Source organism: Protomyctophum parallelum, assembly GCF_964188405.1.
Source record: "Protomyctophum parallelum genome assembly, chromosome: 14".
Lineage (NCBI taxonomy): Eukaryota > Metazoa > Chordata > Actinopteri > Myctophiformes > Myctophidae > Protomyctophum > Protomyctophum parallelum.
Genome location: NC_139709.1, coordinates 20,850,574 through 20,875,407, shown reverse-complemented (window position 1 = coordinate 20,875,407; position 24,834 = coordinate 20,850,574). Strand labels below are relative to the sequence as shown.

Sequence of the window (24,834 nt, the reverse complement as noted above, 5' to 3'; positions counted from 1 at the left end):
CACAACGTGTGAACTTGTACATCGGCTTTTTTCACTACTTTTGAAACTCATAAGTTATTAACTCATAATACATTTTTGTAAATTTGGGTCCCAGACTCCCAGAGATGCAGCCAAATACAAAATAAATGAAGAAACAAAACCAATGTCATTTTTGGCGTTTGTCGTTTTCCCAGAGCCGTGCTACGACCCTGTCACCCGCGAGGAAGAGGACCTGACCTCTACCACGGGACTCAAGAGGCTCTCGCTGCGCAAGGCGCCCAGCTCCATCAAGGGCCTCAAGCTCAAGCCGGCCGCCTGGGTCTCCGCCTCCAAGCAGGGAGGAGGAGGAGGTAAGCAGTCTTGGGAAAAAGTACTCACATTTCTTACTTAAGTACAGTACTTAAAGGTGATATAGACAAGTTTCCAGTGTTTGTACACAGAAGTGATTGAGTGTTTCCAAACAAATTCAAATCTAGCTCCACCCCCCTCCCCCTGTCATTCTATTGGCTGAGCCAGGTCACTTCAGGCTATGGGGTTGTTGTTGCTGCTGGGAGGGACGCTATGGATATTGCGCTCGTATGGCTAAATATGACATTAAAAAATTATTAATTTCTATCGATATCTTAGTTACAACAATGACATTGAGTTGACATGTTTTTTTAAGGGCAACTGTAGCATAATCACAATATCACACGACTGACACGACGAGTCCCGCAAATGAGGAAGTAGGAAGTAGCGGAGGAGACTCACTGGCTCTCAATTCAATTCTCTTTTATTTGTAATCGTGCATATAAAACACATTTCCCCTCAAATGCCCCAGCAACTACAGCATCGTTCATGTGAACTACTTTGTCCACGGTTATTCATTGCAATGAAGAAAAATCGCTATGATGATCCGCAACGGCTTGTCACCGTTGGCGAGCACGGGTTGAATGCATGCTTCAAGCCAGGCGGACCACCCAACCATGAGCTATACATAGCGATTCTCATAATTTCAATAGGCTTACATATTAAATCATAAACATACTATTTCACATGGTGAAACTAAGATATGGGGATAATATTTTACATTGCAATGAAATCGCATCGTGTTTTCATTATAATACTGCTGGGTTGAACACACGGTCACAGCCTCACGCTGCAATTGGCTAAAAGTTTAAATCCCCTCTGACGTCCCGACTAGTAAACTGTAGTGGATATACAGTAAACAGTGCATTCAGCCAGAGGGGGCCAAAGGGAGAGTGTCCTGTTCCAGGAGAACACCTCAGCATCATAATATAGGGAAAGATAGAGGGGAAAAAAGGCCAACAAAATACATTCATATATATTTAAAATTTTGGCTGAAAACTTGTCTATATCACCTTTAAGTAAAACGTGCTGTACATTTTTGACTAACAAAGTATTCAATCAATCAAACAAAAGGAGGAGGGGCCCGGGACCAGCACGCCCCCAACAACAACAACAACAGCAGCAGAAGTGAAGTGTCGCTCATAGACTTCGGCGAGGAGGAGCAGTGTCCGGCGCCCGCTGCGCCTGCGCCGCCGCCTTCCCCCGTGGCGGTGGAGAAGATGATCCAGATCCCCACGCTGGCACGGCTGGCGCTGCAGGCGGACAACATCCTGGACCGCACGCCGCCCCAGAGCCCGTCCAGGACGCTGCCCCGCCCCCTGCACCCCACGCCCGTGGTGGACTGGGACGCCCGGCCGCTGCCGCCTCCGCCGGCCTACGACGACGTGGCCCAGGACGAGGACGACATGGAGGTATGACACATTATTACATCATCGTCTCTCGCTAGTTTGACCTTTTCTTTAAAGTAGGCAATACATTTTGTTTTGTGTAGAGACAGGAACTTGGTTTGAATAACAATTAAAATGCATCTCAATTAACCTACATGAGAAAGGTTATTGGTTCTGAATATGGTTTTTGATATATTTTTGGTTACTTGCCCAGCCTTATGATTTGATGATGAGGATGATGATTATGTTATTATGATATTATGATGAGGCTGTATTTTTATTGGAGTGGGCAGGTGACTACAGGTTGCAGTTTCTCTTGTTGTTGATAAAGACAGTAGGAAGGGGAGCAGGAGACAGAGGTGTTATGTTCTGATGGTGTTTCATCCTTCCACAGGTCAGACGTAAGCACTGTGACTTCCACAGACTCCCGGCTTTATATAATTGGAACCCTATTATATCCACAAGAGGCTTTTGAATTGCTTCAATTTGCTTACAAATTGCTTACCAACCGCTGTGTTATCGTCTAATCTATGTCCCTGTGTTGGTTTGATTTAAATTACAGTGCTGGGAAAAGGTAATTAAACCTCTTGTGAAAGTTTATCTTTTCTGACAGGCCTGTTCTGGCTAAGATAATTGCCACCCGTTGCAAGATTGGAATTTAAACTTTATTTTTATGTTCATTGCTGAACCGACCTTACAGTAACTTTCAGTTGTTCACTGTGTGTGTCCTGGTTTCAAGCTGGGTGTTTACGGAGTCCCGACATGTCATACTGTATCTCGAAGACATAAAAGATTTCCTGGTTTTCAACATAGTCACTATAGCAAATAGTCACAATTACAATAATGACACTTGTTCAGTTTGATAACTCACAAATTGAATGGACCAATATTTTATTAGATGAGTGTGGATATATATTATCTTGGCGTTCGGATCTGCTACATTTTTCTCCCTTCTCAGCACAATTAGATAACCATTAACCATTAAGAGATATAGATGTACAATAACAACAACCCATGGGGAACAGAACTAATTTATATAGCAGAGCCCACTGGTAGTGCAAACGGTGCATAAATACAAACCATGCATATGCAGAAGGAATGTGCATATGCTGATTGCCACGTCAGTGTATGACTTACGGGTCAGTGGAGATATAATCCATCTACAAAATGGAGGACATACAGTTCATACATAGCACACAGAGGGCTGTATTTTGCGTGTCTTAAGTACCAGGTCTTATTACCTAACTTGAGTAAACTAAAGACCTGGAGGCGTGATCCAATGCTCTTTGGCCACTCAGAATAGCCAAATGGCATTGATCACGCTTCCGGATCTTTAGTTTACTCAAGTTAGGTAATAAGACCTGGTACTTAAGACACGCAAAATACAGCCCATAGTTTCCTTTGTCATGTCCTGTACGATCCGAAAAAGGGCTAGAGAGAAGCCGTAGGCTTGTCGGGCCCTACCCCTGGAGTCCATTTGTGCACGTGTAGCAGACTGATGGGACATCTATCTGCCTACACAGTGCATACATTCATGTTGTCCTTAGATATATACATTCATCTACACATATTCATATATATATAAACATCATACTATAATTTTAACAATGTCTGTGTGTCCGTGTGTCTGTCAGAAACAGTGCCGTAACTCCTTACTGCCTGCACCAATCACTCCCACTTTTCACACAGGCATTGACCATATGAATATGGAGGGCGTAACGAAGCCCTTTTTTCGATTTGACACATTCATGATTATTAATGATTATTAATTTATTTATTAGTCAATTACAAATGCACCCGGGCGCAGTACCCTTCACGGCCACAAGGGGGGGGGGGGGGGGGGCAAATATCTCACAACGGGTAAGGACTAGTATATATAAATAAGAAAATAAGGTGGCAAAGAGCATCCCGAGGTACTTTGTTGGGTGGATTACTATATAAGGGTTATTATTTAGGGGATATTATGAGTATGATTCATGATTCATACTCATATTATGAGTATGATTCATGGGTCTTCCCAGGGGTCTCCTTCCAGTGGGACGTGCAGACCTCCTTAGGGAGACCCTCGGGAGGCATTCTTACTAGATGAACCTAACCACCTAAGCTGGCTTCTTTCCAAGCGAAGAAGCAGCGGGTCTAATCTCTCATATGACTGAACTTCTCACCCTATCTCTAAGGGCACCCGTCTGAGAAAACTAATTTTGGTCGCTTGTATCCGCTTATTAATTCGGTCATGACCCACACAACGACGATTGCCTGGTAGACGGAGAGCTTCGTTGCTGCAGGGCAGAAACCTCTTATCTCCATATTCTCACTTTTGGTGAGTGTGTGTGTGTGTGTGTGTGTGTGTGTGTGTGTGTGTGTGTGTGTGTGTGTTTATTTATTTTATTATTATAATAAATGAACGCCCTACTTGATCATACCAAAGTGTCACACAAAAGCATCAAAAGTATAAGATCTGCAAGCTCGGAACTCAAAGGCTCTTTTCTCTCAAAGATTTTCCCATTGTTTTATTCGAATCCTGACAAGTAACAGTTTTGGACATATGAGGTTTGCAACCGACACAGACGATTTACCATTTTGTTCACCATCTGGGATGCTACTGTAAGTGTTGTTCATTTTAAGTGGCGGCCTTAGGGTGCGTTCACATGGTCTGTCTGCCATGAAGAGGTGCTTATTTCTTCTGCTGAACATGTCAGACGTGGCGTCCTCCACCCCTGAAGGGACGATTTGACTGTGTTGCAGAGAGTTGTGTCAGCAACCTCCAAACACACTTTATTTTGTGGCTGGTCAGCTGATAAAAAAGCGGCCCACACATCATATTATGAGCATTTCTCAAAAAGGTAAACTGTTCTCAACTTTTAAAAGTGCTCCAGAAACGCATGCACGCACGCATGCACACACACACACACACACACACACACACACACACACACACACACACACACACACACACACACACACACACACACACACACACACACACACACACACACACACACAAAGTAAAAAAGTGCACTAAGCAGCACTTTTCAAAGGTGACCGCCTTAAGTTGCACTATACCTTTTGGTCATTTATCATAATGGGTTTTCATGTTAACAGGAGGACATTGGGGACATGCCTCAAACTAAGCCTTGTTGGCACACCAGACAGGAGAACATTACAATAGTCTATCTTGCTAGTGATAAAAGCATGGATTAGCCTTTCTGTGTTGACCTGGCTGGCAGAGCCTGACTCTAACAATATTTATTTTCACAATATTTATCTGTAGAACAGAGTCAAAACTAAGTTCAATACCTCAACTGTTACATTACTTAAGTGCTTGTCAGGGTGGCAGTCCCCAGTATATGAATATTTTGCAGTGTTACAGCCTGGAAAGGTTGATAACCACTGTTCTACAGCCCTGTATGAAGTCACATTGTCTTGATGAGTTTCTGATACAGCTTTTGACGTCTCAATATTTGCCATTGACAATGAAAGGGGAAATTAGGTCAAATGTCCACCAAATCTTGTCCTCACACGTCTCAATATTTGCCATTGACAATGAAACGAGAAATTAGGTGAAATGTACGATGATAAGAGCGCCCCTCACTTCACACAGGTGTGATTTTTTTTAACCAGCACTAGCATCCCTATTTTGGGCACACAGCCACACTGTGAGTTGCAAACATGTATCTTAGGGTCCATTTGTTAGGGTCATAGTTCCTAACTATTCCCTCCCGTCGTTCATGGCTTAATGGTCTGTCTTTACACCAGGTGAGCTCCATCAACAGTGCAGAACAGCAGCAGCCACAGGAAGAGGAGCAGAGTGACTGTGGTCAGGAGTTGGACAGAGAGCCCCCTGCCTCCAGGGGGGGTCTGGAGGACAACCTCTTCCTCCCCAGCAAGCAGAGCCAGGGGCTCTCCACGTCCTTCTCACAGTCGGCCGAGATCTTCCAGGAGCTCCAGCAGGAGTGCATGAGGAGGCTCAACGTGCCCGCGGCGGGGGGCCCTCCTTCTCCCTCGGCCACGTCCCCCCAGACGCCCCAGTCTCAGCAGGACCCCCACCGGCAGATCTTCCTGTCTTTCACCGGCGAGGACAAACCGCAGATCCCCCCGCGTGTCCCCATCCCCCCTCGGCCTGTCAAAAAGGGAGACTACGCTCCGGCCCGCTGGTCGGGGGACCATTCCCTGTCCCCGACGCCGACCGGCGCAGCGGAGGACGCCGCGGCGGCAGGCCCGGACCGCGGCAGGGAGCGGCCGCCTCAGATCCCCCCCAGGGACCCCTTGTCCCACCCCGGCTCCAGGACCCCGAGTCCCATGGGCCTGGTGGTGGTCTCTCCCCCGCAGAGAGCCTACTCGGGGAGCCCCAGTGCGCCCTGCACCCCGGCTCCCCTCAGCCTCTGCTCCTCGTCCTCCTCGCACCCCTACGGCGGCACCTACCTCTCCACCTCGCCGGGTAAGGTCATGCCGACCACGCACAGCTTCGCCTCGGACCCCAAATACGCCGCCCCCAAAGTGATCCAGGCCCAGGTAAGGCCCCGGTGGCAATTATTACATAATTAAATCATATTTAAGATGATCACATTCATTTGGCATAATCGTTTCTGTCCATCTGCATGAATTCATCTGTTGAAAATAATCTTAATTCATTTTCAAACATGTTCAAAATTAGTAGATCGGCTATTTGCACTATATAAAAAAATGGAAGCCCTTGTGATGTTCCATGCAGTGTGAAATGCAAAATACACAATCAGGTAATTAATCACAATTATTTGTACCGTGTGACAATGAATCATCACCTAATATTCTATGATGGTGGCAACAACCCCCTAGGCCCAGGGGAAGGACTCTGCCAGCAGCAAGGGACCCTGCATCCTCCCTATCGTCCGCGACGGCCGCAAGGTCAGCAACACCCACTATTACCTCCTGCCTGAGAGGCCTCCGTACCTGGACCGCTACGACCGCTTCTTCAGAGAGGCAGAGGGCCTGCACGCCACCGGCTCGGAGGAACGGCAGGCGCGGCAGGCCAACACAGCCACCGTCAGACCCATGGTAATAGGGTTATTCCTTTTCCCCCCTCCAACATGTTTTATATACGCACGGGTCGCACGCACACATGCATGCAACGAACAATCACAAAACACCTCTGACTCTATGACCTATTACTCAATATTTGTCTTACCTGCTGCGTAAAATAGTGGCACTCTGGCTATTGGCGTGTGCGGCCACTTTCCTTTTTTTTCAAGATTCCTCAGATTACTCAAGATTACGTACTCAATACAACATAAAACAGGTAAACATACAAACCAATTAATTGTTAGATAACCAAGAATGAAAAGTCATTTTAATACAATAAAATTGGTAAAGAAAACAATATCAATATAACAAAATTAACATCAATATAGGAAAAAGCCCTTGAGGCCAACCTAGATGTAGACACAACCAGAGCTGAATCAGGACCTCATAAGATAAGGCTACAATTTACAATTTAGGCTTTTAACATAATGCTTAAAACACCAAAAGGGGTTCCCGCCTAAAATGGGTTAAATGTTAAAGGACGACTTCACCCATTTTCAACCTATCTTTATAAAATTGGTCCTCATTTATAATATTCAATCCGTGTCTCAGAGGAGTGCTCATGGGTTCAGTGACCTCATCGACGCACGACTTTCTATTCCTGGAAAGTTAGCATAATGGAAGCCATTGTTCTCGCTGGAAAGAAAAGAATCTGCCTAACGATGATGTCTGCCTAATGGGATTGTGAAGTGTCCACAGTCCTCCTATGAGACACAAACCCAGTAAACCTAGGATTTTTCTTTTATTAATTTGTCATGACTCATGAACAGTAGTGATGACCATATGCAGATAGGTTGAAAATGTGGTTTTGTAACACAAGTTTTCAAATAATGGTGGAGTAAAAGTACAATATTTGCCTCTGAGATGTAGTGGAGTACAACTAAAAGCATTGGAAATACTCAAGTCACGTACTAAATACCTCAACATTTCACATGCGCACAGTACTTGAGCACATGTAACTTAGTTACTTCACGTCACTGTAGGTAGTCAACAGCCAGCCGCTGCAGGGACACGCCCACCAGGGACAGGGATTGGTCCAGGCTGGCGAGCTGAAGGCCAACTTCTCGTCCAACAACAACAGCAGCCTGGGCGGCGTGGGCGTGCGGCCAGGGATGAAGGCCTCGGTCAGCCTGCCTCGGGTCTGCTCAGACGGGCTGAGCTCTGGAGGAGGAGGAGGAGGCTGCACGGCCGACAGGGTCAAAACGGTGAGCGCACATTTTAAATTTCATCCAACGGTGGTCCGTGGCTCAAACGCCAAATAAATAATTGATATGAACAGGGCTAGAAAACCACTGGATGAAGGGAGTCTTATTGGTGAATGCCCTCTAGCTCGGCGTCGCCACCGACAGGTGTCGAAACACTGCCGCATGTCGACATTCAATTATTATATATTCTTTTTTTAGTATGTCACGGATTTCCGCTTTAATTTATCTGCCTCGTGACGGCCATAATCCTACGCTGATTGCTTTTTGTAAATATGAATAAATATCGAGTGCTGTGTTTCTGGAAAAACCCATCACACTTTAATTCCCGGCCACTCGAGTGTGTAGATCCCACTACTAGAGTGTTGTTGTCTGTCTCTGTGTTAAACCCAGGATGATGATGTTGTCATCAACGAGAGATTGGACATCTGCACTGGTGGAAGAAATGCTCAGATTTAGTAAAAAGTAGGTAAAAAAAGTAGGAATACTGCAACGTATAAATACTACAGTATACACTATTATACTATTACAAGTCCAAAAGGTCTACGCAAACTTTTATTTGAGTAAAAGTGTTGTAGTGAAGCTTGAAGATACGTAGGCTTTTCTAATTCTATTCTAAATCAGCAAAGTAATTGGTAACTAAAGATATCAAATTAATTTAACTTCCAAAATGGAAATAATTACAGGAAAGCATAACTCTACCTCAAAACTTGGACTCAATTTCTGAAGTACAGTACTTGAGTATAAGTGTGTACCTGGATTAATACCCAGCATGACGTTATGGTCACAAAGACGAGGGGTTGTAAATCTGCCCCCAGGCAGCACGTTTCAGGCTACACCCCCACGGGATGAGCTGGAGAAGGAGAAGGCTGTGAGCACTTCAACGCCTGGCTCGTTAGCAGGTACAGACAAGCATACAGGGATGTTAGAGACATCGTGCCCTGAGGGTACAGTACACCGCAAAATGCTGGCTACTTAGCGAAGCACAACGCATTCATATTGTTTGTTAAAGTGGCTTCATGGCTGTGCACAACAGTCTTCATTTGCAGTGGTGCAAAGTAACTGAACTAAGCACATGTACTGTATTCAAGTAATGTACTTGGGTACAAATTTGAAGCACTTCTATTTACTGGGTATTTCAATAGTGTGGTGGTGGCTCAGGGGTAGAGTGGCTGGATGGCAACCACAAGGTTGCCAGTTCGAAACCCGGGCGCGAGGAGGGAATCGTCCTCGGATTCCGTCGTTCTTCCGGGTTCTTGGAAACACCCCAGCCACTGCGTTAGTTTTACTGATGTTAGGTTTAGGTATAGTTTTACTGAAGTTAAGGTTAGTGTTAGGTTTAGGTATAGTTTTACTGAGGTTAAGGTTAGGGTTAGGTTTAGGTATAGTTTTACTGAGGTTAAGGTTAGGGTTAGGTTTAGGTGTAGGCTGTCAATCACAGCGACTGGCCAGTCACAGCGCACCCTCTACGTCACTCTGTACTCAACCCGAGGACGGAACCATGCTCGCAACCTGGGCTCCCCCAGAGTTATAGTGTCGAAGTGACCTTGAGCAAGACACTGAACCCCTAATTGCTCCTGATGTGCTGGTTGGTACCTTGCATGGTTTCCACCGCAATCGGTGTATGAATGTGTGTGTGTGTGAATGGGTGAATGTAATGCACCTATGTAAAGCGCCTTGGATAAAGGCGCTATATAAATGCACCATTTACCCATTTAGTGTCGTTTTACTTCTACTCCAGTACATATCAGAGGCAACTATTGTAATTTTGACTTCACTGTAATTATTTGAAAACCTTAACCTATCTACAAAGTTACTAGTTGGGCTACTTTGTAGAATTGGATTATTATTGATTATTATTACAAAACACCACTTCAGACTTACTTTGGCAATTTGAAAATAGCCTGAAATTTGAAAAACAATTTCAGTGGATGATTACTTTTAGTTTAGGTACTTCTCATTCTGATGCCAATACTTTGTACTTTTTGAATACCGAATTCCTTCTACAGTAGGTTATTGATACTTTTACTTAAATAAATACCCTATTACTTCTTCCACCACTGTTCATGTGTCCTTTGTTGCCCCTGTCTGTTATATAAGGCCTACAGTTGCTGCTGTTCAACAGATGGGGGCAACAGATCTTCATGTTTGAGTAGTCTGTTGCAAGGCCTTAACATCCACAGGAAGACGTGTGCGTGCGTGTCTGTGTGTGTGATCCAAAACATCTTGCACATCTCTAAAAAACGTTCAGGTGCTGAACAAAGAGATACGTACAGGAAAAGGAGATGTAGTTTGCACACTGTAAAGCAGCTCCCAAGAAAATGTTATTCATCATACCTGACGAAGACCCAGCTGTGGTCGAAACGTTGTCATCCTAAACTTCAATATTTGTTTTCTTGGGAGCTGCTATACAGTGTGCAGACTACATCTCCTTTTCATGTGTGTGTGTGTGTGTGTGTGGGAACACACTGTGTGGGTTGGTTTGTTTGTTTGTGTGTCTGCATAACAAATACAAGGAATGACACACACACACACACACACACACACACACACACACACACACACACACACACACACACACACACACACACACACACACACACACACACACACACACACACACACACACACACACACACACACACACACACACACACACAGGCCCTTTCTAAAACCAGTCCCTTGACTTGAAGTGCTCTCGGGAGGTTCCCTTGTCAGGAAGTGCCCCTCCAGCTGAATCAAGTTCCTTTGATTAGGGTGCTGGGTTTAAAAAACTGTTTGGAGATACACTCGCCCTCCTTGTGAAGAAACAGGAAACAGACACTATTCGTTGCCATGGTTACCATCATGCAATTGTGTTACCTGTTATTTTGTTTGTACAGTTATATTGCATTGCATCGTTGTCTATTCTGCATCAGATGAAGATTGTTTAGGAGGAGTTTATTTATCATTTATTTGTAGTGGTACTTCCATTTGTAGGTCGCGGTTTCCATGCGGACAGAAAGCAGGGCTGCACAAGGCAATCGAGTCTAGATCGGCACAGACTCGCTCTTGAGGGCTTTATAAGCCACTTCCACTCAAGGCTGCTTGGTTTCGGACAACACTTAATATGGTGCAGCCTCGCGTGAACACGCATATCGAGGGCAAGTGTGTAGGGCGAGTGGCGAGGAGATGGTTTCAGAAAGGGGGACACACACATGCTCGCACGCACACAGACACATATTGTACACACGCACTCTCTCATGCACGCAAGCACGCCCACAGTCACAAACGCAGGCGCGCAGCCACACACACACACACACACACACACACACACACACACACACACACACACACACACACACACACACACACACACACACACACACATATATATATATATATATATATAAAATCACTTTAAAGTGTACTTATTTAGGCCACCGGATCCCGAATCAGACAAATGGAAGACCAGCACTTGTCATTAGTAGCCATGCATGCACTCCAACAGCACTCAGGAGCATGTTGGTGCTGAATATTGCAGCAGTGGAACAGATGGCTCAATCAGACAGTCATAAAACACCTGAGCGGAGCAACGTATGCTCTGTGTGACACACACACACACACACACACACACACACACACACACACACACACACACACACACACACACACACACACACACACACACACACACACACACACACCACACGTTCGGCGTGTCCTCACATAAACCTTACATTTTATACTCATTCTCTGCCATGCCCCGCTCCTCCCCGCCCCCCTGTCCCGCCTTGCCAGCTTTTTCTCGTATTTGCTTCTGTAGTCACAGAATATTCATCTCGACTGCTCCTCGCATCTCCGACCGTTGCTAATCAGAGAGGTGTTCACTGCGTGTCCGCCAAAAAACAAAAACAACAAAATAAACGTGCAAAACCATCCTTCTGTTCAATAGTTCAAGTACATTGAGAATTGAATGGTGGTCGCGACTGGAGTGGAACGATACAAGAAGAGAGATGTTAGTGTTCTAGAAAATTCTCGAACATGGAAGTGGATGGGAGGCGACCACGTGATTTCCTTTTTCCCTAGATTCATTGGGACTTTCGTTGGGTAAATCATAGGTTAGCCAAGAGCGCCATCTAGTGTAAAAACTAAAAACACGTGATTGGCGGTGTGTGCTTTTGAAAATATAAATAAAATAAACATATCAAAACATGTGATTGGCAGGGAATGATTAAGAGAGCTTTATATTAATATATGACCTACCGAGGCGGCCAGGATTGTTTAATTACCTTTGGAGCATACACCGAAGTATTTGCGCCTTTGATCCATGAAAATCCGCTTGAAAACACTCCAATGATTTGTTATTGAGCCGACAAAAAAAGCCACTTCCGTGATCCGGGTCATAGAAAAGTGAGCTAAGATTGTCCCTACTACACCCTCGTTCACTTTGCATTGGACTCAGTTTCCCAGAAGCCCTTGCAAGCTGGCGGTTGGTTGATTTCCGGTTACGTCATAACGCATCCGCCTCGTCACCAGGTCTGTGACAAATCCGCTATTTCTTTTAAATTATTTCAAAACGGCAAATTAAACACATAAAACAAATAGCGGGTTTAGCGTATTACCCAAAGGGAGAATATGGATTAAATAGTGTGGTACACGGGTTATGCAGTTAAACCTGGAGAATTCACTAGTACAGTAGGTAGTTGAAAATGTCGGGATATGTCACTCCTCCATTTAGTTGGGTTATTTCCCCAACTACATTCAGCCAAGTTAATACAACGGTAAAACACAAACGTTTTAATTTATCATGTACCGTCATGTACATGTTCCGCTGTAGGTAGAACATTTATATAAGCCTGTGACATGTTCAAAATATAGATCATGAACAAAGTCAGTCGGGATCGGGATGTATAATTTAGAATTCCCCTCTTCAAAGTGTCACTGAAATGCAACTACTTGTCTGTCTGCCGTCTCCCCATTTGGAAACTAATTTTTATTCATTCAAATCAATATAGTCTTCAGTTCATTTCGGATTATTTTAAAATGAGGCTAACTACAGTTGAATTTCAAATGGGCTGGCCTGCATTACACCGTTCTAACAGACCAGAAGTGGTGGCGCTGTCACATTTATGGGCGTGAATTTGTAGGCACCCGGGTCTCTATAGAAAACTGCAGACTTTCTATTCCTGGAAAGTTAGCATGCTATAATGGAAGCAATGTTCTCGCGTTAATAACAACCTAAATCTTAAGATTTTTCAAATCTTGTTTGGAAAAAACAAAACAAAAAAACTGCCTAACGATGATATCACTGGTAGGCGGATTTCTGAAGCATCCACAGCCCTTCTATGAGACGGAGTGAGTAGAAAAGAAAGAAAAAAAAACATTTTATCATGAGCATTAGTGAGGACCAATTATATGAAGACACAAACAATCTGTTTTGTTGTTGATATTGTTATGGAAAAAAAAGTCTTTATTCAACCTACATATTAACATTAAGTTGGTTATAGGTTCTGCATGTCTGTTCCCTATTGTTGTAAACTCTAAGTACTGGACCCTCGTCTGGTTTGACAGACAGGTAGTGTGTGCCGGCTGGGTGGTGTGTGACAATCCGGTTAAAGTATACTGTACCTTTGGTACGGCGACAGCGACGGCGGGCCCGGGAGAACAATAAAGCGACACGAGACAGTATCACGCTAAAGGTTCACCAAGTTTATTACACACACAGGAACATATATAGAGCTGGATCCCAATGACGAGACAAGAACAATGGAGACATATTAACCGCTAACTTCAACAAGGCTGACCTTGTTGTCTGAGATGTCTCTCGTAGCCTAACTATAAAGTATGCTACAGTTCAGGCAGTACACAATACATATCAAGTACACTGTGTCTACAACTACACACTACAGCCAAGGGCGATCAAATTATAACACCTATATTTTCAGGTAATTTACCAGCCCTACTTTATTATGTATGCATTATGTATGTTGCAACGTCACTGTTTTGTGCATGACTGCATAAGGACATGGTAGACACAGTGGGTCTCATTGGTGTCATTGTCCATAATTAACTGCCATTTGTGAAAGGAAGGAAAGGAAATAGCGATAACATACTGTACAGCTGAAGTGATTTAAAATCATGGAGCCGGTAGACAACACCATAGCATCCCATTACCACCATTGAAAAATAGAAAGTGACTGCTTAGTGCTTACCGGTAGTTAGATTACTCACAGGATGTGGTTTTGACAGGTTCCAGCTTACAGTGGTTCTCAAAGGGTCCATAGACCCTCAGGGTTCCATGAGTCTGTTCCAAATGGACCCTTCCGTGCCTGTTACTCTGAGAGCGTACGTCCTTGTAATTAAAAGTTTGAGAACCACTGGCTTAAAGGAAAAGGAAATGGAATTGTAAAGTTAATTTGCTCACAGGCAAATGGAGAGCCGGGAACACTGGTGTTTCGGCAAGCACATTACTGTACATGAACAAGGCTTTGAAAGATTTCTCATTGAAAGTGTGTGGAAAAGGTCAGTGTGAACTTTCCAACAGGCATTGACCACTCTGGACGGGTCTCGTTGTGTCTTGTTTATTGTTCAGGTGCAGGAAGCGGTCCACGGTGTGACCCTGGAGGAGTGCCAGGCCGCCCTCCAGAACCACAACTGGAGCATCCAGAAAGCTGTGCATTACCTCAAGGTACTGTAGTACAGTCAGTGGTCCAGACCCCTTCAGGGAGGTCCCCATTTGACCTTGGGGGAGGGGGGAATGGCCATTTGAGGACTTTAACTGTTTAATGTAACGTCTCAACAAGAAGGAAAGAAGAAGTAAAAGACCATTACGGCATCAACAATCTACAAAAAAAATAAAACAGGTCTAATTGTTGAGAACCAGTGCTGTAGTGCAGCTCAGAGCTGTCATTCTGAACCCAGATCATGTGCCACGCTCAGATATTGACACGTAAATGTTCCAGTGCGCAGCCTACGCCAATCATCAAATGTCCTTTATAATGAATAGTGAAACCAGCACTTCAAACCTCCTCGCAAGTTAAACCAATTACATGGTGGTCCAAACAATTAAATCAACAAACAAAAATGTCAGACAGGAAATTAAACACAAAGAGCTACAAAAGAATAGCCTGACAAATACGATTATTCAGTCTGTTGGGCAGTCGTTTTCTGTGATGGGGGCTACTCTGGTTGGTTCATACTGGGTTATCCTGATCTCGATTGGGCCAGTTAGATTTTCAACCGAGAAAACCATGCCTTTCTATAGTGTCACCAGACCCTGAATACGAGTCTAAAGATTCAGCGGTCTGGAGCCAGGCTAGCAAAAGGCCCAATAAAGCAACAATATTTACATCAACACCTAGAAAATGTCGAGGTTATTTCAAATCGTGGTGCAAGTGGTGGGTTTGCAGGCAGCTATCATGATGACCCCCAGGAATCTTTGGCGGGGGATACAAATACTTTTGGAGGTACTTGCCATGAAAAAGTTTGAGCAGCACTGATGTAGTAGCCACAATTTGCAACTCTAGATTTTTTTAATAATAAATATTATAATAATGGGATGAATGAGTTGCAATACCCTCCATTCATCCAATTTGCTTTTGCGTTCTGCTGGTATTAAACAACATTAAACTCACCAACATTGCAGTTCTAGGCCAAGCTTGAATTATCCTCTTTCAATCTGCCAAGCTTTTGTTTCATAGAAAATCCACCGTAGACATGTTAATGAGCTACTTTTTAAGTGTTGGAGTTTGGAAGCACTCGTTTTTATTAATGCGCTGCTCCTCCTGCATTAATTGCAAATGCGAAACAGGTGGTAGGCCTACGTAGGGCCGCTCAGTGACTTCGACGAGTGCTTCCAAACTCCAACACTTAGAAAAATAATCACCTGCAGATAATTTCTTGACAGAAAGTAGCTCATAACAATGACTACGGTGGATTTTTATGAAACAAAAGCTTGGCAGATTGAAAGAGGATAAGCTTGGCCTAGAACTGCAATGTTGGTGAGTTTAACGTTGTTTAATACAAGATTGCAAAAGCAAATTGGATGAATGGGGAGTCAAATGGAGGGTATTGCAACCTTAGATTCATCCCATTATAAAACAATCTTGCAAATTGCAGTTACTGATGTAGCAACATACGTTTTTTTTTTAACTGTTGAGAAAAATTAGTACTTATTCCACCACTGCTTGTGTACATAATGGCGGAACAGTGGATGAATCAATCTCTTGTAGATACGAGTTATTGCTGTTCGGGGGAAACATCCTAAGTCACAAAACAGCTACCTTTCAGGAAATGGAAATGTTCCAGTGACTCCAGTGTAGTTATTATTTATTCACAAGCTCTCTGTGAATACTTTCGTTCGATAAATATCTATTATATAAATAGTAGTTAAATATTGATCAAACCCTAAGACAGACTTAACCACTTCCAACCTGGCATCCCTGCATGACTTTGAGCTTCATTGTGCACTGTGCAGTAGGCAAAGATTGTGTGTGTCCCCCCCAAAAAAAGGGAAATGGTGAAAATAACGATCATCAACGTGTCGCTATGCGTGAGCTTGTAGAATTTCACCACTTTTGCGTGCACAGCACTGTCATTATGACAATGTATAAAATAGCCCATTCATTTATGTAAACATACAAACAAACAAAAAATAGGAGAATATACAAGGTTTCTGCCAGCCAGAGACGATATAACAGGTGCAATCATCATAGTGTACTTTCCTATAGGGACCACGTTGCCACACCAATAAATAAGTAACGCTGCTGAAAGCAATAAAACACATTTGCAGTGCATACCGTGCTTAAGGCAGTGATAAACAGTGTTGTAGTTAATCTTTGCACTACATCAAAGTAAAGACCTTTTTATAGGAGCATACTAATGATGCACCGTCCTTAACATGGAGCTTCTAAATAGCCTAATGGCTACACCACTGCAGGCTCACATCGGTCAGTGGTTTGCAGCAGTTGTTCTCAAAGTGAAGTCCGGGCACGCCCAGAGATCCTTGAGGGGGTTCCAGGGGGTTCCTAACCCAGCTAAATTAGTTTAACCACTTTAACCCTATAGGCCTACTGCAGTGGTTTTCAACCCTTGTCATTATCAACGGCCATTATTTATTCAACATTTGAGCCACAGACCACCATTTGATGACATTTAGCCTCTCAGACCCAAAACTGTGTTTGTTTTGTTGTCGGATAAGATTTGGTCCACAATTCCATACTGTATCGATGTGGTACCATTAGGAGAGACAACAGGCAAACGTTGATCAATATAACAATTCTTCTATGTGTTCTATTCTATTGTCTAGAGTTCTTGTAAATAAAGTAATGCAGTTGTTTAACAATAATTTAACTCTCGGATCCATTTGGTTTCATTTTATGCTCTCAAGAGTTAAAGGTATATTCAGTGATTTCACTCAAAAAACCTTAGGTTTCGTTTTTGGCTGTGGGACCCAGCCTTTCGTCCAATCAGGATAGAGAGTCAAAAACGAAACCTAAGGTTTTTTGACCCCCAGGGGTTAACTGGGGACAGGGAGGAACTCCTTATATGGCCAGCACACTCTATAGTAGGGAGGATTATCACAACAAAACAAAAAAATAAGTGATATTTGAATTAAGTGAAATCACTGAATATACCTTTAAAGATCTGTAAGGGTCCATTTTGTTACCAACTCTCTTTTAGCTTGGGACCAACTGGAACCAGTGCTATACTGTATACATCGACTGTTTGAAAATTGCCACCCTGGGGCGCCCGCTGGCCCAAGTAGTCCAGGCGCATGCCACATATAGGCTTTGGCCTGACAGCGCGTCGCGTGTTCGAGTCCCGTTCATGACGTCCTTTTCTGCATTTCTCTCCCCTTCTCTCTCTCCCTCTTTCTTGTCTCTCTTCACTTGATACTATCAGTAAAGGCAGAAAAGCCAAAAACAAATCTTTAGAAAATTGCCACCCTACAACCTCACAAAATCTGACACACACACACATGGACACACCTGTTTGTCTAACAGAACTACAAATGCATACACACGCAGTCGTCGCAAAGTCAGCTGAGGTTATTTGCATTCGCCGGGTGTGGCACGCCAAAACAAATCCCAGTGAAACGAACACGCTGCTCCATGCTAAATCCGCCCTCCCTCTTTGTAATGTGCATTGTACTGGATTAAACACGCAACAACAAAGAGTCGGCTCCTCCTAACTTTGTTTTTCTTTTGTCTCTGCAACCACCCTCCTCCCCACAACCAACTCACCCACCCCTCTGTCTATCCCTGTGTGCGTGACGCCCCGGCCAAATCCAATCTCCCTCTCGTCTTGCCCTGCCCTGCCGTTCTCCTTCCCTCCGTTTGGCCCTGGCTCCCCATGCACGTCCCCTCCCAGGTGGAACAGTTGTTCTGCCTCGGTCTGAAGAGCAGGACAGAGTGTCTGAAGCTGCTAGAGATGTGTGACTGGAACCTGGAGGTGGCGTGTACGCAGCTGCTGGATAACTACGGTTCCACTGCTAGGCAGAGGTACTCTTTTTTTTTTTATTGATGTGTTTGTCTTTTCTCTCCAGTCTTCTCTAAACCAAGTGTCTTCAACCTTTGTTAGCCCAAGGACCCCTTATCTGAGAGAGAGAGATGAAGCAGGCACCCCCACTATGTCTAGCATACAATTAAACCTTTAGTTCAAGAGAATCACACTGGGGATGAGAAGCAAACCGAACTCAGTACAGTTCACTACAAAGTGGTCAGAGTTCGTCTGGAGTGTTCACATAAATCTGAGTTTTGAGGGCTGAAACAGGAAAGCACCTTTATGTGGTGTGAATTTAACTCTGAGAGTGTGCAAATGGAACCAAGTCTAAGGGCCCATTTGGTTACATTTGTTCAATCAGAGTTACAGACCTGTGAAGGTCCATTTGGTAGAATCGGCTTTATTCTCACATCACAGGTTTACAGGGGTAAAGAAGGGGTAAAAGAAGTGGGTGACATTCATTTTTTCCGTGTGCGGTCCATCAGAGAATTAGAGGTCCTTAGAGTGCAGCTTCAGAATCGGTGCTCTAAACTATGAGTTATATTGATCTCCACACTAAAGCCCAATGTCTTGAACAGATAGCACCGTCGCTAGTGAGACTTTTCCTTTTTTTAACCACCTTTTAATGGCAAGCAATAAGCATCCATCTACCCATGACAGCTTTAGTTCAACTGCTGCACCAACAGATACAATGGCTTAAATCTTACAGTGTACACACATTAACAGTGGTGGTAAAAGTACACATATTTTGCTTAAGTAAATGTATCAAAAGTATTGGCATCAAAAGTACCTGCTATGCAGAATGTCCCATTTCACAGGTTTAAAATGTATAAAAAAAGGTATACAAAATGTTTTGAAAATCAGATCTTCAAGCAGCACAATGCAACGTTTTGTGAGCTTATTAGTTTAAATAGGGCTGAAGTGGTTAATGCATGTCTTGTAATAATAATCTACAAAGTAACTAATAACTAAAGTGTACTGTAAGTAGTACAATATTAGATTCCATACTCCATACTGTCTGAGATTTGAGGTACTAAAAGTACCTCAAACCTGTACTTATGTACAGTACTTAATGTACTTAGTTACTTTCCACCACGGTAGGGCAGACAGTACAATGATCTGCCCTCCAGACATTGACTGTGGTAAATATTTCCTTAATAGACATCGTTTGAAGAAATCGAAACGCAGTTACTAAGACAAAAGGTCACAAGATGTTTAATTATTTCGCCCTTTTCTGTTGCGGCTGAGCTTCAGGGACTGTTTTTAACTGCTGCTAAGTGCTACCCTTTCCAATATAGAACATTATAAATGAGCTGCTGTTGTATGCCAGCGGTTTCCAACCTTTTCTGGAACCATGTTCTTGGCCCACACCCCTCTGAACACTTAACTGTGATCGGATGGGTGGGCCGCGTGCACTTTCAGAGCATGTTTGCAGTGTTAATTTTACTGACGAAAAATGTACGTCGACTATCTTTTTTCACTGTCAAAAACTAAGCAATTATGACTCAAACTCAAAACTCAAAACTTTCTAAATGTTCTATTTAAATGAATTACTCCTCAAGTTCAAATTCTGTATGTATCACTACTAGAATTTTTTTCCCAGTTACGTTGCAGCGCACTATGGGAAGAAGGAAATTGCGGGAGTTGACTCCACATGTGACCAGTGCCAGTAATTTGAACCACAAGTCGCCAACTCTGTTATGTCACTATAGGACCAAATAGATTATTTCTTTTTTTTTGGTGTTTTTCGTTTTTAGCCACATTAAAACAGTTGGAATGTTAAAGAATGTTTTTATTCCATCAGAAAGTCGTTTTAGTGTCATTAAGTCGTTGTATTTACATTGCAAAAATGTCTCTATAAGTACAGTTTATTTGCCGTATTTTGGGGGTGTGAACATTCCTGCACGTATTTACATAGAGTCGTTTCGATTGGCCATAGCTATCTTTGTTCTCCAGTTACAGTAGCCGTGTGTTTGTGACAATAGTCAATAAATAGCCTACAACATCAGCATTTTTGTTAACTTGATATGATGCTGTTGGATGTTGTAATAAAAGTATAAATTAACTGATTTACCCGTCGTCCACTGAAGAAAAAGTTGCTGTTTGTTTGTGGTCTCCACACGGACCACACGCATTCTGACGATTGTCTTAGTTGTAAATCCATTCTTCTGCCCTTTATTTCAGTGCACACATGTGCATGTTTAGCACTGTGTTTTAATCTCTGTAACTTTATTACCGTTGGATGCAGCTGCCTGATGATCAATAGCCTACATGAATTAATAACATTGTGCGTGATCGCGCGTCGCGGTAAAATCCGTCTTTTATATAATTTGATCCATCCATGACATCCATGCGTGATCGCGCGTCGCGGTGAAATCCGTCTTTAATATAATTTGATCAATCTGTGACATTGTTGTTCAAATATTGAATGAGAAGACATAGTGTAGTACTTCAAAGTGGAAGCATCATAACACACGTCTAAGGTATTTTTTCCCCTGACTTTCTGTTGGTAAGGTTTTGACTCTTTCACATCAGTGCACGGCTGATTCAAGCCATGCATTTAGGGGTAAAAAGGTACCTTTGTACATATTAATAATGTAATGTAAACATACAGCATTTTTAAATTTAGCAATTAAAAGCATGGGTCTAAAACTACAAGTAACTCCATGGAATAAATTATAGCCTACTTGCAGTGTTAGCGGCAAGTAGTTTTACTCTACATGTAATTATTTGAAAACTCAATTAGCCTACTAGTTATTTTTTTGATTGTATTATTACAAAACATACACTAAACAACGTCCGTCCTATATTTCTATATTGCAATATTGATACATTATCATCTCTATTTATTCTTATTCTAAGAGTTCTAGATGACCTTCTGGCTTCTTTTACTAAGTGTCCACTCAAGTCATTCTGTGCAGTTGACAGTGTGGAGTGGTTAGAGGATGGGGGGAGTGTTTATGCAAGTATCTAGGGGTGGAGACAAGTGACCATTGTCACACCCATTCCTTGGCTCAGAGATGCTAAATAATTTGAAATCTTAGAACGGCTAATTCTGTACTTTGGTGTTTACAGTTAAACAAGTTTCAAATGGTCATATCTTCTTCATTTCCCCCCCAATTTCAATGAGCAATACATCATATGAAAGGTTACAGTGTGCAGTTTCATAATATGTAAAGAACTGAAAAATGACCATGGCCCCCTTGTGTATTAAACCACTGGCACTGGTCACACATGTAGTAGTCATTATGACCCATTCTGTTATCCATGCATCCGCAACTCCCGTCTATTGGTTCGCTGTATCGTTCCAATTTGTATCGTCCAATTTCTTCTCTGTATCGTTCCAATTTCTTCTCTGTATCGTTCCAATTTCTTCTCTGTATCGTTCCAATTTCTTCTCTGTATCCTTCCAATTTCTGTGAGCTAAATAGGGCTGTTGCATTTACAATTTACAATTTAGGCATTTAGCAGACGCTCTTAATCCAGAGCGACTTACATTTAGGCAAGAACAAAAGCATGGGAATACATCACATAAAAGCATTTATCATGAAACATGCGTAAGCTAAGAAAGTAACAGTGGAATATCTATATAATGAAACTATACATACACTATACATATAAACTATACATATTTACTACTATGCTATACATATGTACTATGGCGTGCTATGACTATATACAATACAATTATAGTGCTGTCTATATATAACATGCTATAAGTCTGTGTCAAATGCTATCTAAGCCAACAGAAATGCTATCCATTGTGCCATCACTGCCATGGCTCCATACGTGCACTGTATGCACAGACGGTGATGTGCGCTGCGTGTGTGTGTGGGACTGAGTGTGTGTGTGTGTGTGTGTGTGTGTGTGTGTGTGGTTGTGCTTAAATAGCCAATGCGAACTGTCTAATCGTAATACTTAGGCACAAACCAACTACTGTCGAAGACAAATGTTGATGTAACTAAGAGATTCGCTGAGTGAGCTATATTTTATATACAGAGATTTAGAAGGAATGAGCAAAATCGTGAGGCGACAATAACTCTCCTTCTGTGTTTCTCTTCTCCTGTGGAGTGTGGACTTGGAGAGGGAGATCAGATGATTCAGATCACAGCAGCCAGAGGGGGAGTGACTGAGAGCTAGTAGCCAATTAGAAGACGGGGTAGTAGTTGCCAGGTTTGCGAATTGTAAGCGAGTCGTAGTGTGTGTAATGGCATTTGAATGGCATTTGTGGACTTGTGAATTTTGCTCACATGTTGTCATAGACCTGGCGAATTTGTGCTCACTTGCATAAATTTGTGCGCACTTGCATAAATTATGCTCATTTGCATAAAGCTCACGTGACATGTTTACACTTGTAATAATAGATAATGGGTGCTATACTGTTTAGCATTACTTCTAATTTAAATCTGTCTCATTCTTATTTTATTTTTTTTGCAGGCGATAATGAACATCTGTACTTGCGACGGCTGTTTTCTCAACTAAACTATCCTCATGTCATGGATCAGTCATCGTACTCGGATGGATGGATGGAGTCTGCTCCCATCCCTCCTTTTCTCTTTGACTCATCAGACACACATGGTCCTGTCTGCAGACTGTCTGGGACATGGTGTGGAAGATTGACGTGTGTTGTTTGTATGGAACCGGCAGGCACACAGTTCATTGCGCGATTGTTCTAGATTCTCGTCAGCCGCATGCCACAAGGACACATTTTCTTGTCTCAGTCATTGGCAAGGAAGCTATGGGCTACTTTACTTCCAACGTGGCGTCGCTATTGTTTGGGCATGTCATTACTCAAAGAAGGAAATGAAATTAAAAAAATACATCTCATATATATATATATATATATATATATATATATATATATATATATATATATATATATATATATATATCAAATGTAAAACTTTCAAAAGAAGACGTGAAAATAGCCCATGTAAAAGCTCACAACGTGTCACGATGCAATGCTTTGTGAGCTTGTGGATGGGCTATTTTCACTCTTTATGTAAGTATACAGGGCTTAAGTGGTTGAAAGTTTAGGAAGTTAAAGATACTGTTGGCACTCTGTTGTTTTTAACAAAATCACATGTACCTATATTGGCAAGCTTCTGCATTCAGGGTCATTTGGTCGTCTAGTGCTGACCTTATTTCTTACTGCCTGGTTGAGGGCACTTTCATACCCCAATAGATGCCCACAGATTCAGTATGCTTAAACAATGACACCCGTTCCATTCACTAATGGCACAGTTTGCTGGTATCCCATTCACTGGAATTATCACTGCCACAGTTAACACTGTTGACCAACTAAGGAGCGTTTTAGTTTTTGTCCGTTTGTGTTGTTAACAACATTGAAGAATGAGGTGTCACTTAACCTCTTTCAAACAGGCGTCTCTATTTTAGGCTTGTCATTTATAGGCAAACTGTTTCAGAAGTTTCCCCAAAAGTGCAAAAATAGATCTGCAAGGCAAGCATATACAGTACGAAAATTGAGTCTTTAAAAAAAAGTGAACATAGTATGAAAGAGAGTATAAAATATGACTTAAATGGTTAAATCCCTATAGGCAAATCCTCTTTATGAGTACAAAGCCCGATGTTGAGTTGAAAAGCACAAGATTGTAGCACTTTGTTCAGACATCCACTGTTTGCTGCAGTAGGTTGGTCACGTTATTTCTTCAGAAGTTTCTCAGAAAGTAGCAGCTCTTACAAGGTCACAAGGTCACAAGAGGGAAGTTGTTTGACTGACAAGTAAAATGAATAATTCAAAAAAATATATATTTATGTTCTACCAAAGTAAAGCAGCTCTACAAACTTTGACAGATTGACTATTTTCAATTAAAGTATAAAATAAGTGGTTACGTTTAAACTTTTAGATGACCTCATGGTCAAAGTTCTCACGTTTGATTCTTTAAAAAAAAAAGAATCTGTTTAGTGTTTGACACATTGTTTTGGGGAGTTTGCTAAGAAATGTTGGTTCGTATCCTTATTACTGCTCAACCTATATACTCTAAACTACTGTAGGGTTCAAAGGTCATTGCGCCAATGTTGACCTGGATCAAATTGATTTATAAATATATCCCAGATACAGAACAAATAATTGTTATGCACAGAGTCTCAAGTGTAGAGATATCATGTATAAAGAGATGTTTTGAGTTCATACATTTGTGGCGAATAATGTAATGCACAGAATGTTGTTTTTATTTTCTCTTTATTTTTTAATATATTTTATTTTGGAACTTTTTGAGCTGAAAGAGGAAGAGAAATTATTAAATTATTTTAACGTGGTCCCGGGCCCCTTGAATCGAGAACTACGTGTGAACGTACGGTATGAACAATAATCATGGCGGGGGGAAAGAAAAAAGGCCTCTTTGTTGTCGGAA

General features: G+C 42.5%; 1 protein-coding gene across 1 annotated transcript in view; it reads left to right on the top strand.

Moving 5' to 3' along the window:
• The window catches only part of LOC310871430 (activated CDC42 kinase 1-like), a 96,654-nt gene extending 73,403 nt beyond the window's left edge, over positions 1-23,251 (top strand). Inside the window, exons 13-20 of the mRNA XM_083782958.1 lie at positions 174-329; positions 1,402-1,739; positions 5,472-6,227; positions 6,531-6,749; positions 7,757-7,978; positions 14,550-14,645; positions 18,329-18,459; positions 22,898-23,251. Of these exons, the coding sequence (XP_083639084.1) occupies positions 174-329; positions 1,402-1,739; positions 5,472-6,227; positions 6,531-6,749; positions 7,757-7,978; positions 14,550-14,645; positions 18,329-18,459; positions 22,898-22,904 (1,925 nt within the window). The 3' untranslated portion in view covers positions 22,905-23,251. The remainder of the gene's footprint in view (positions 1-173; positions 330-1,401; positions 1,740-5,471; positions 6,228-6,530; positions 6,750-7,756; positions 7,979-14,549; positions 14,646-18,328; positions 18,460-22,897) is intronic.
• Positions 23,252-24,834: the final 1,583 nt, after the last annotated feature.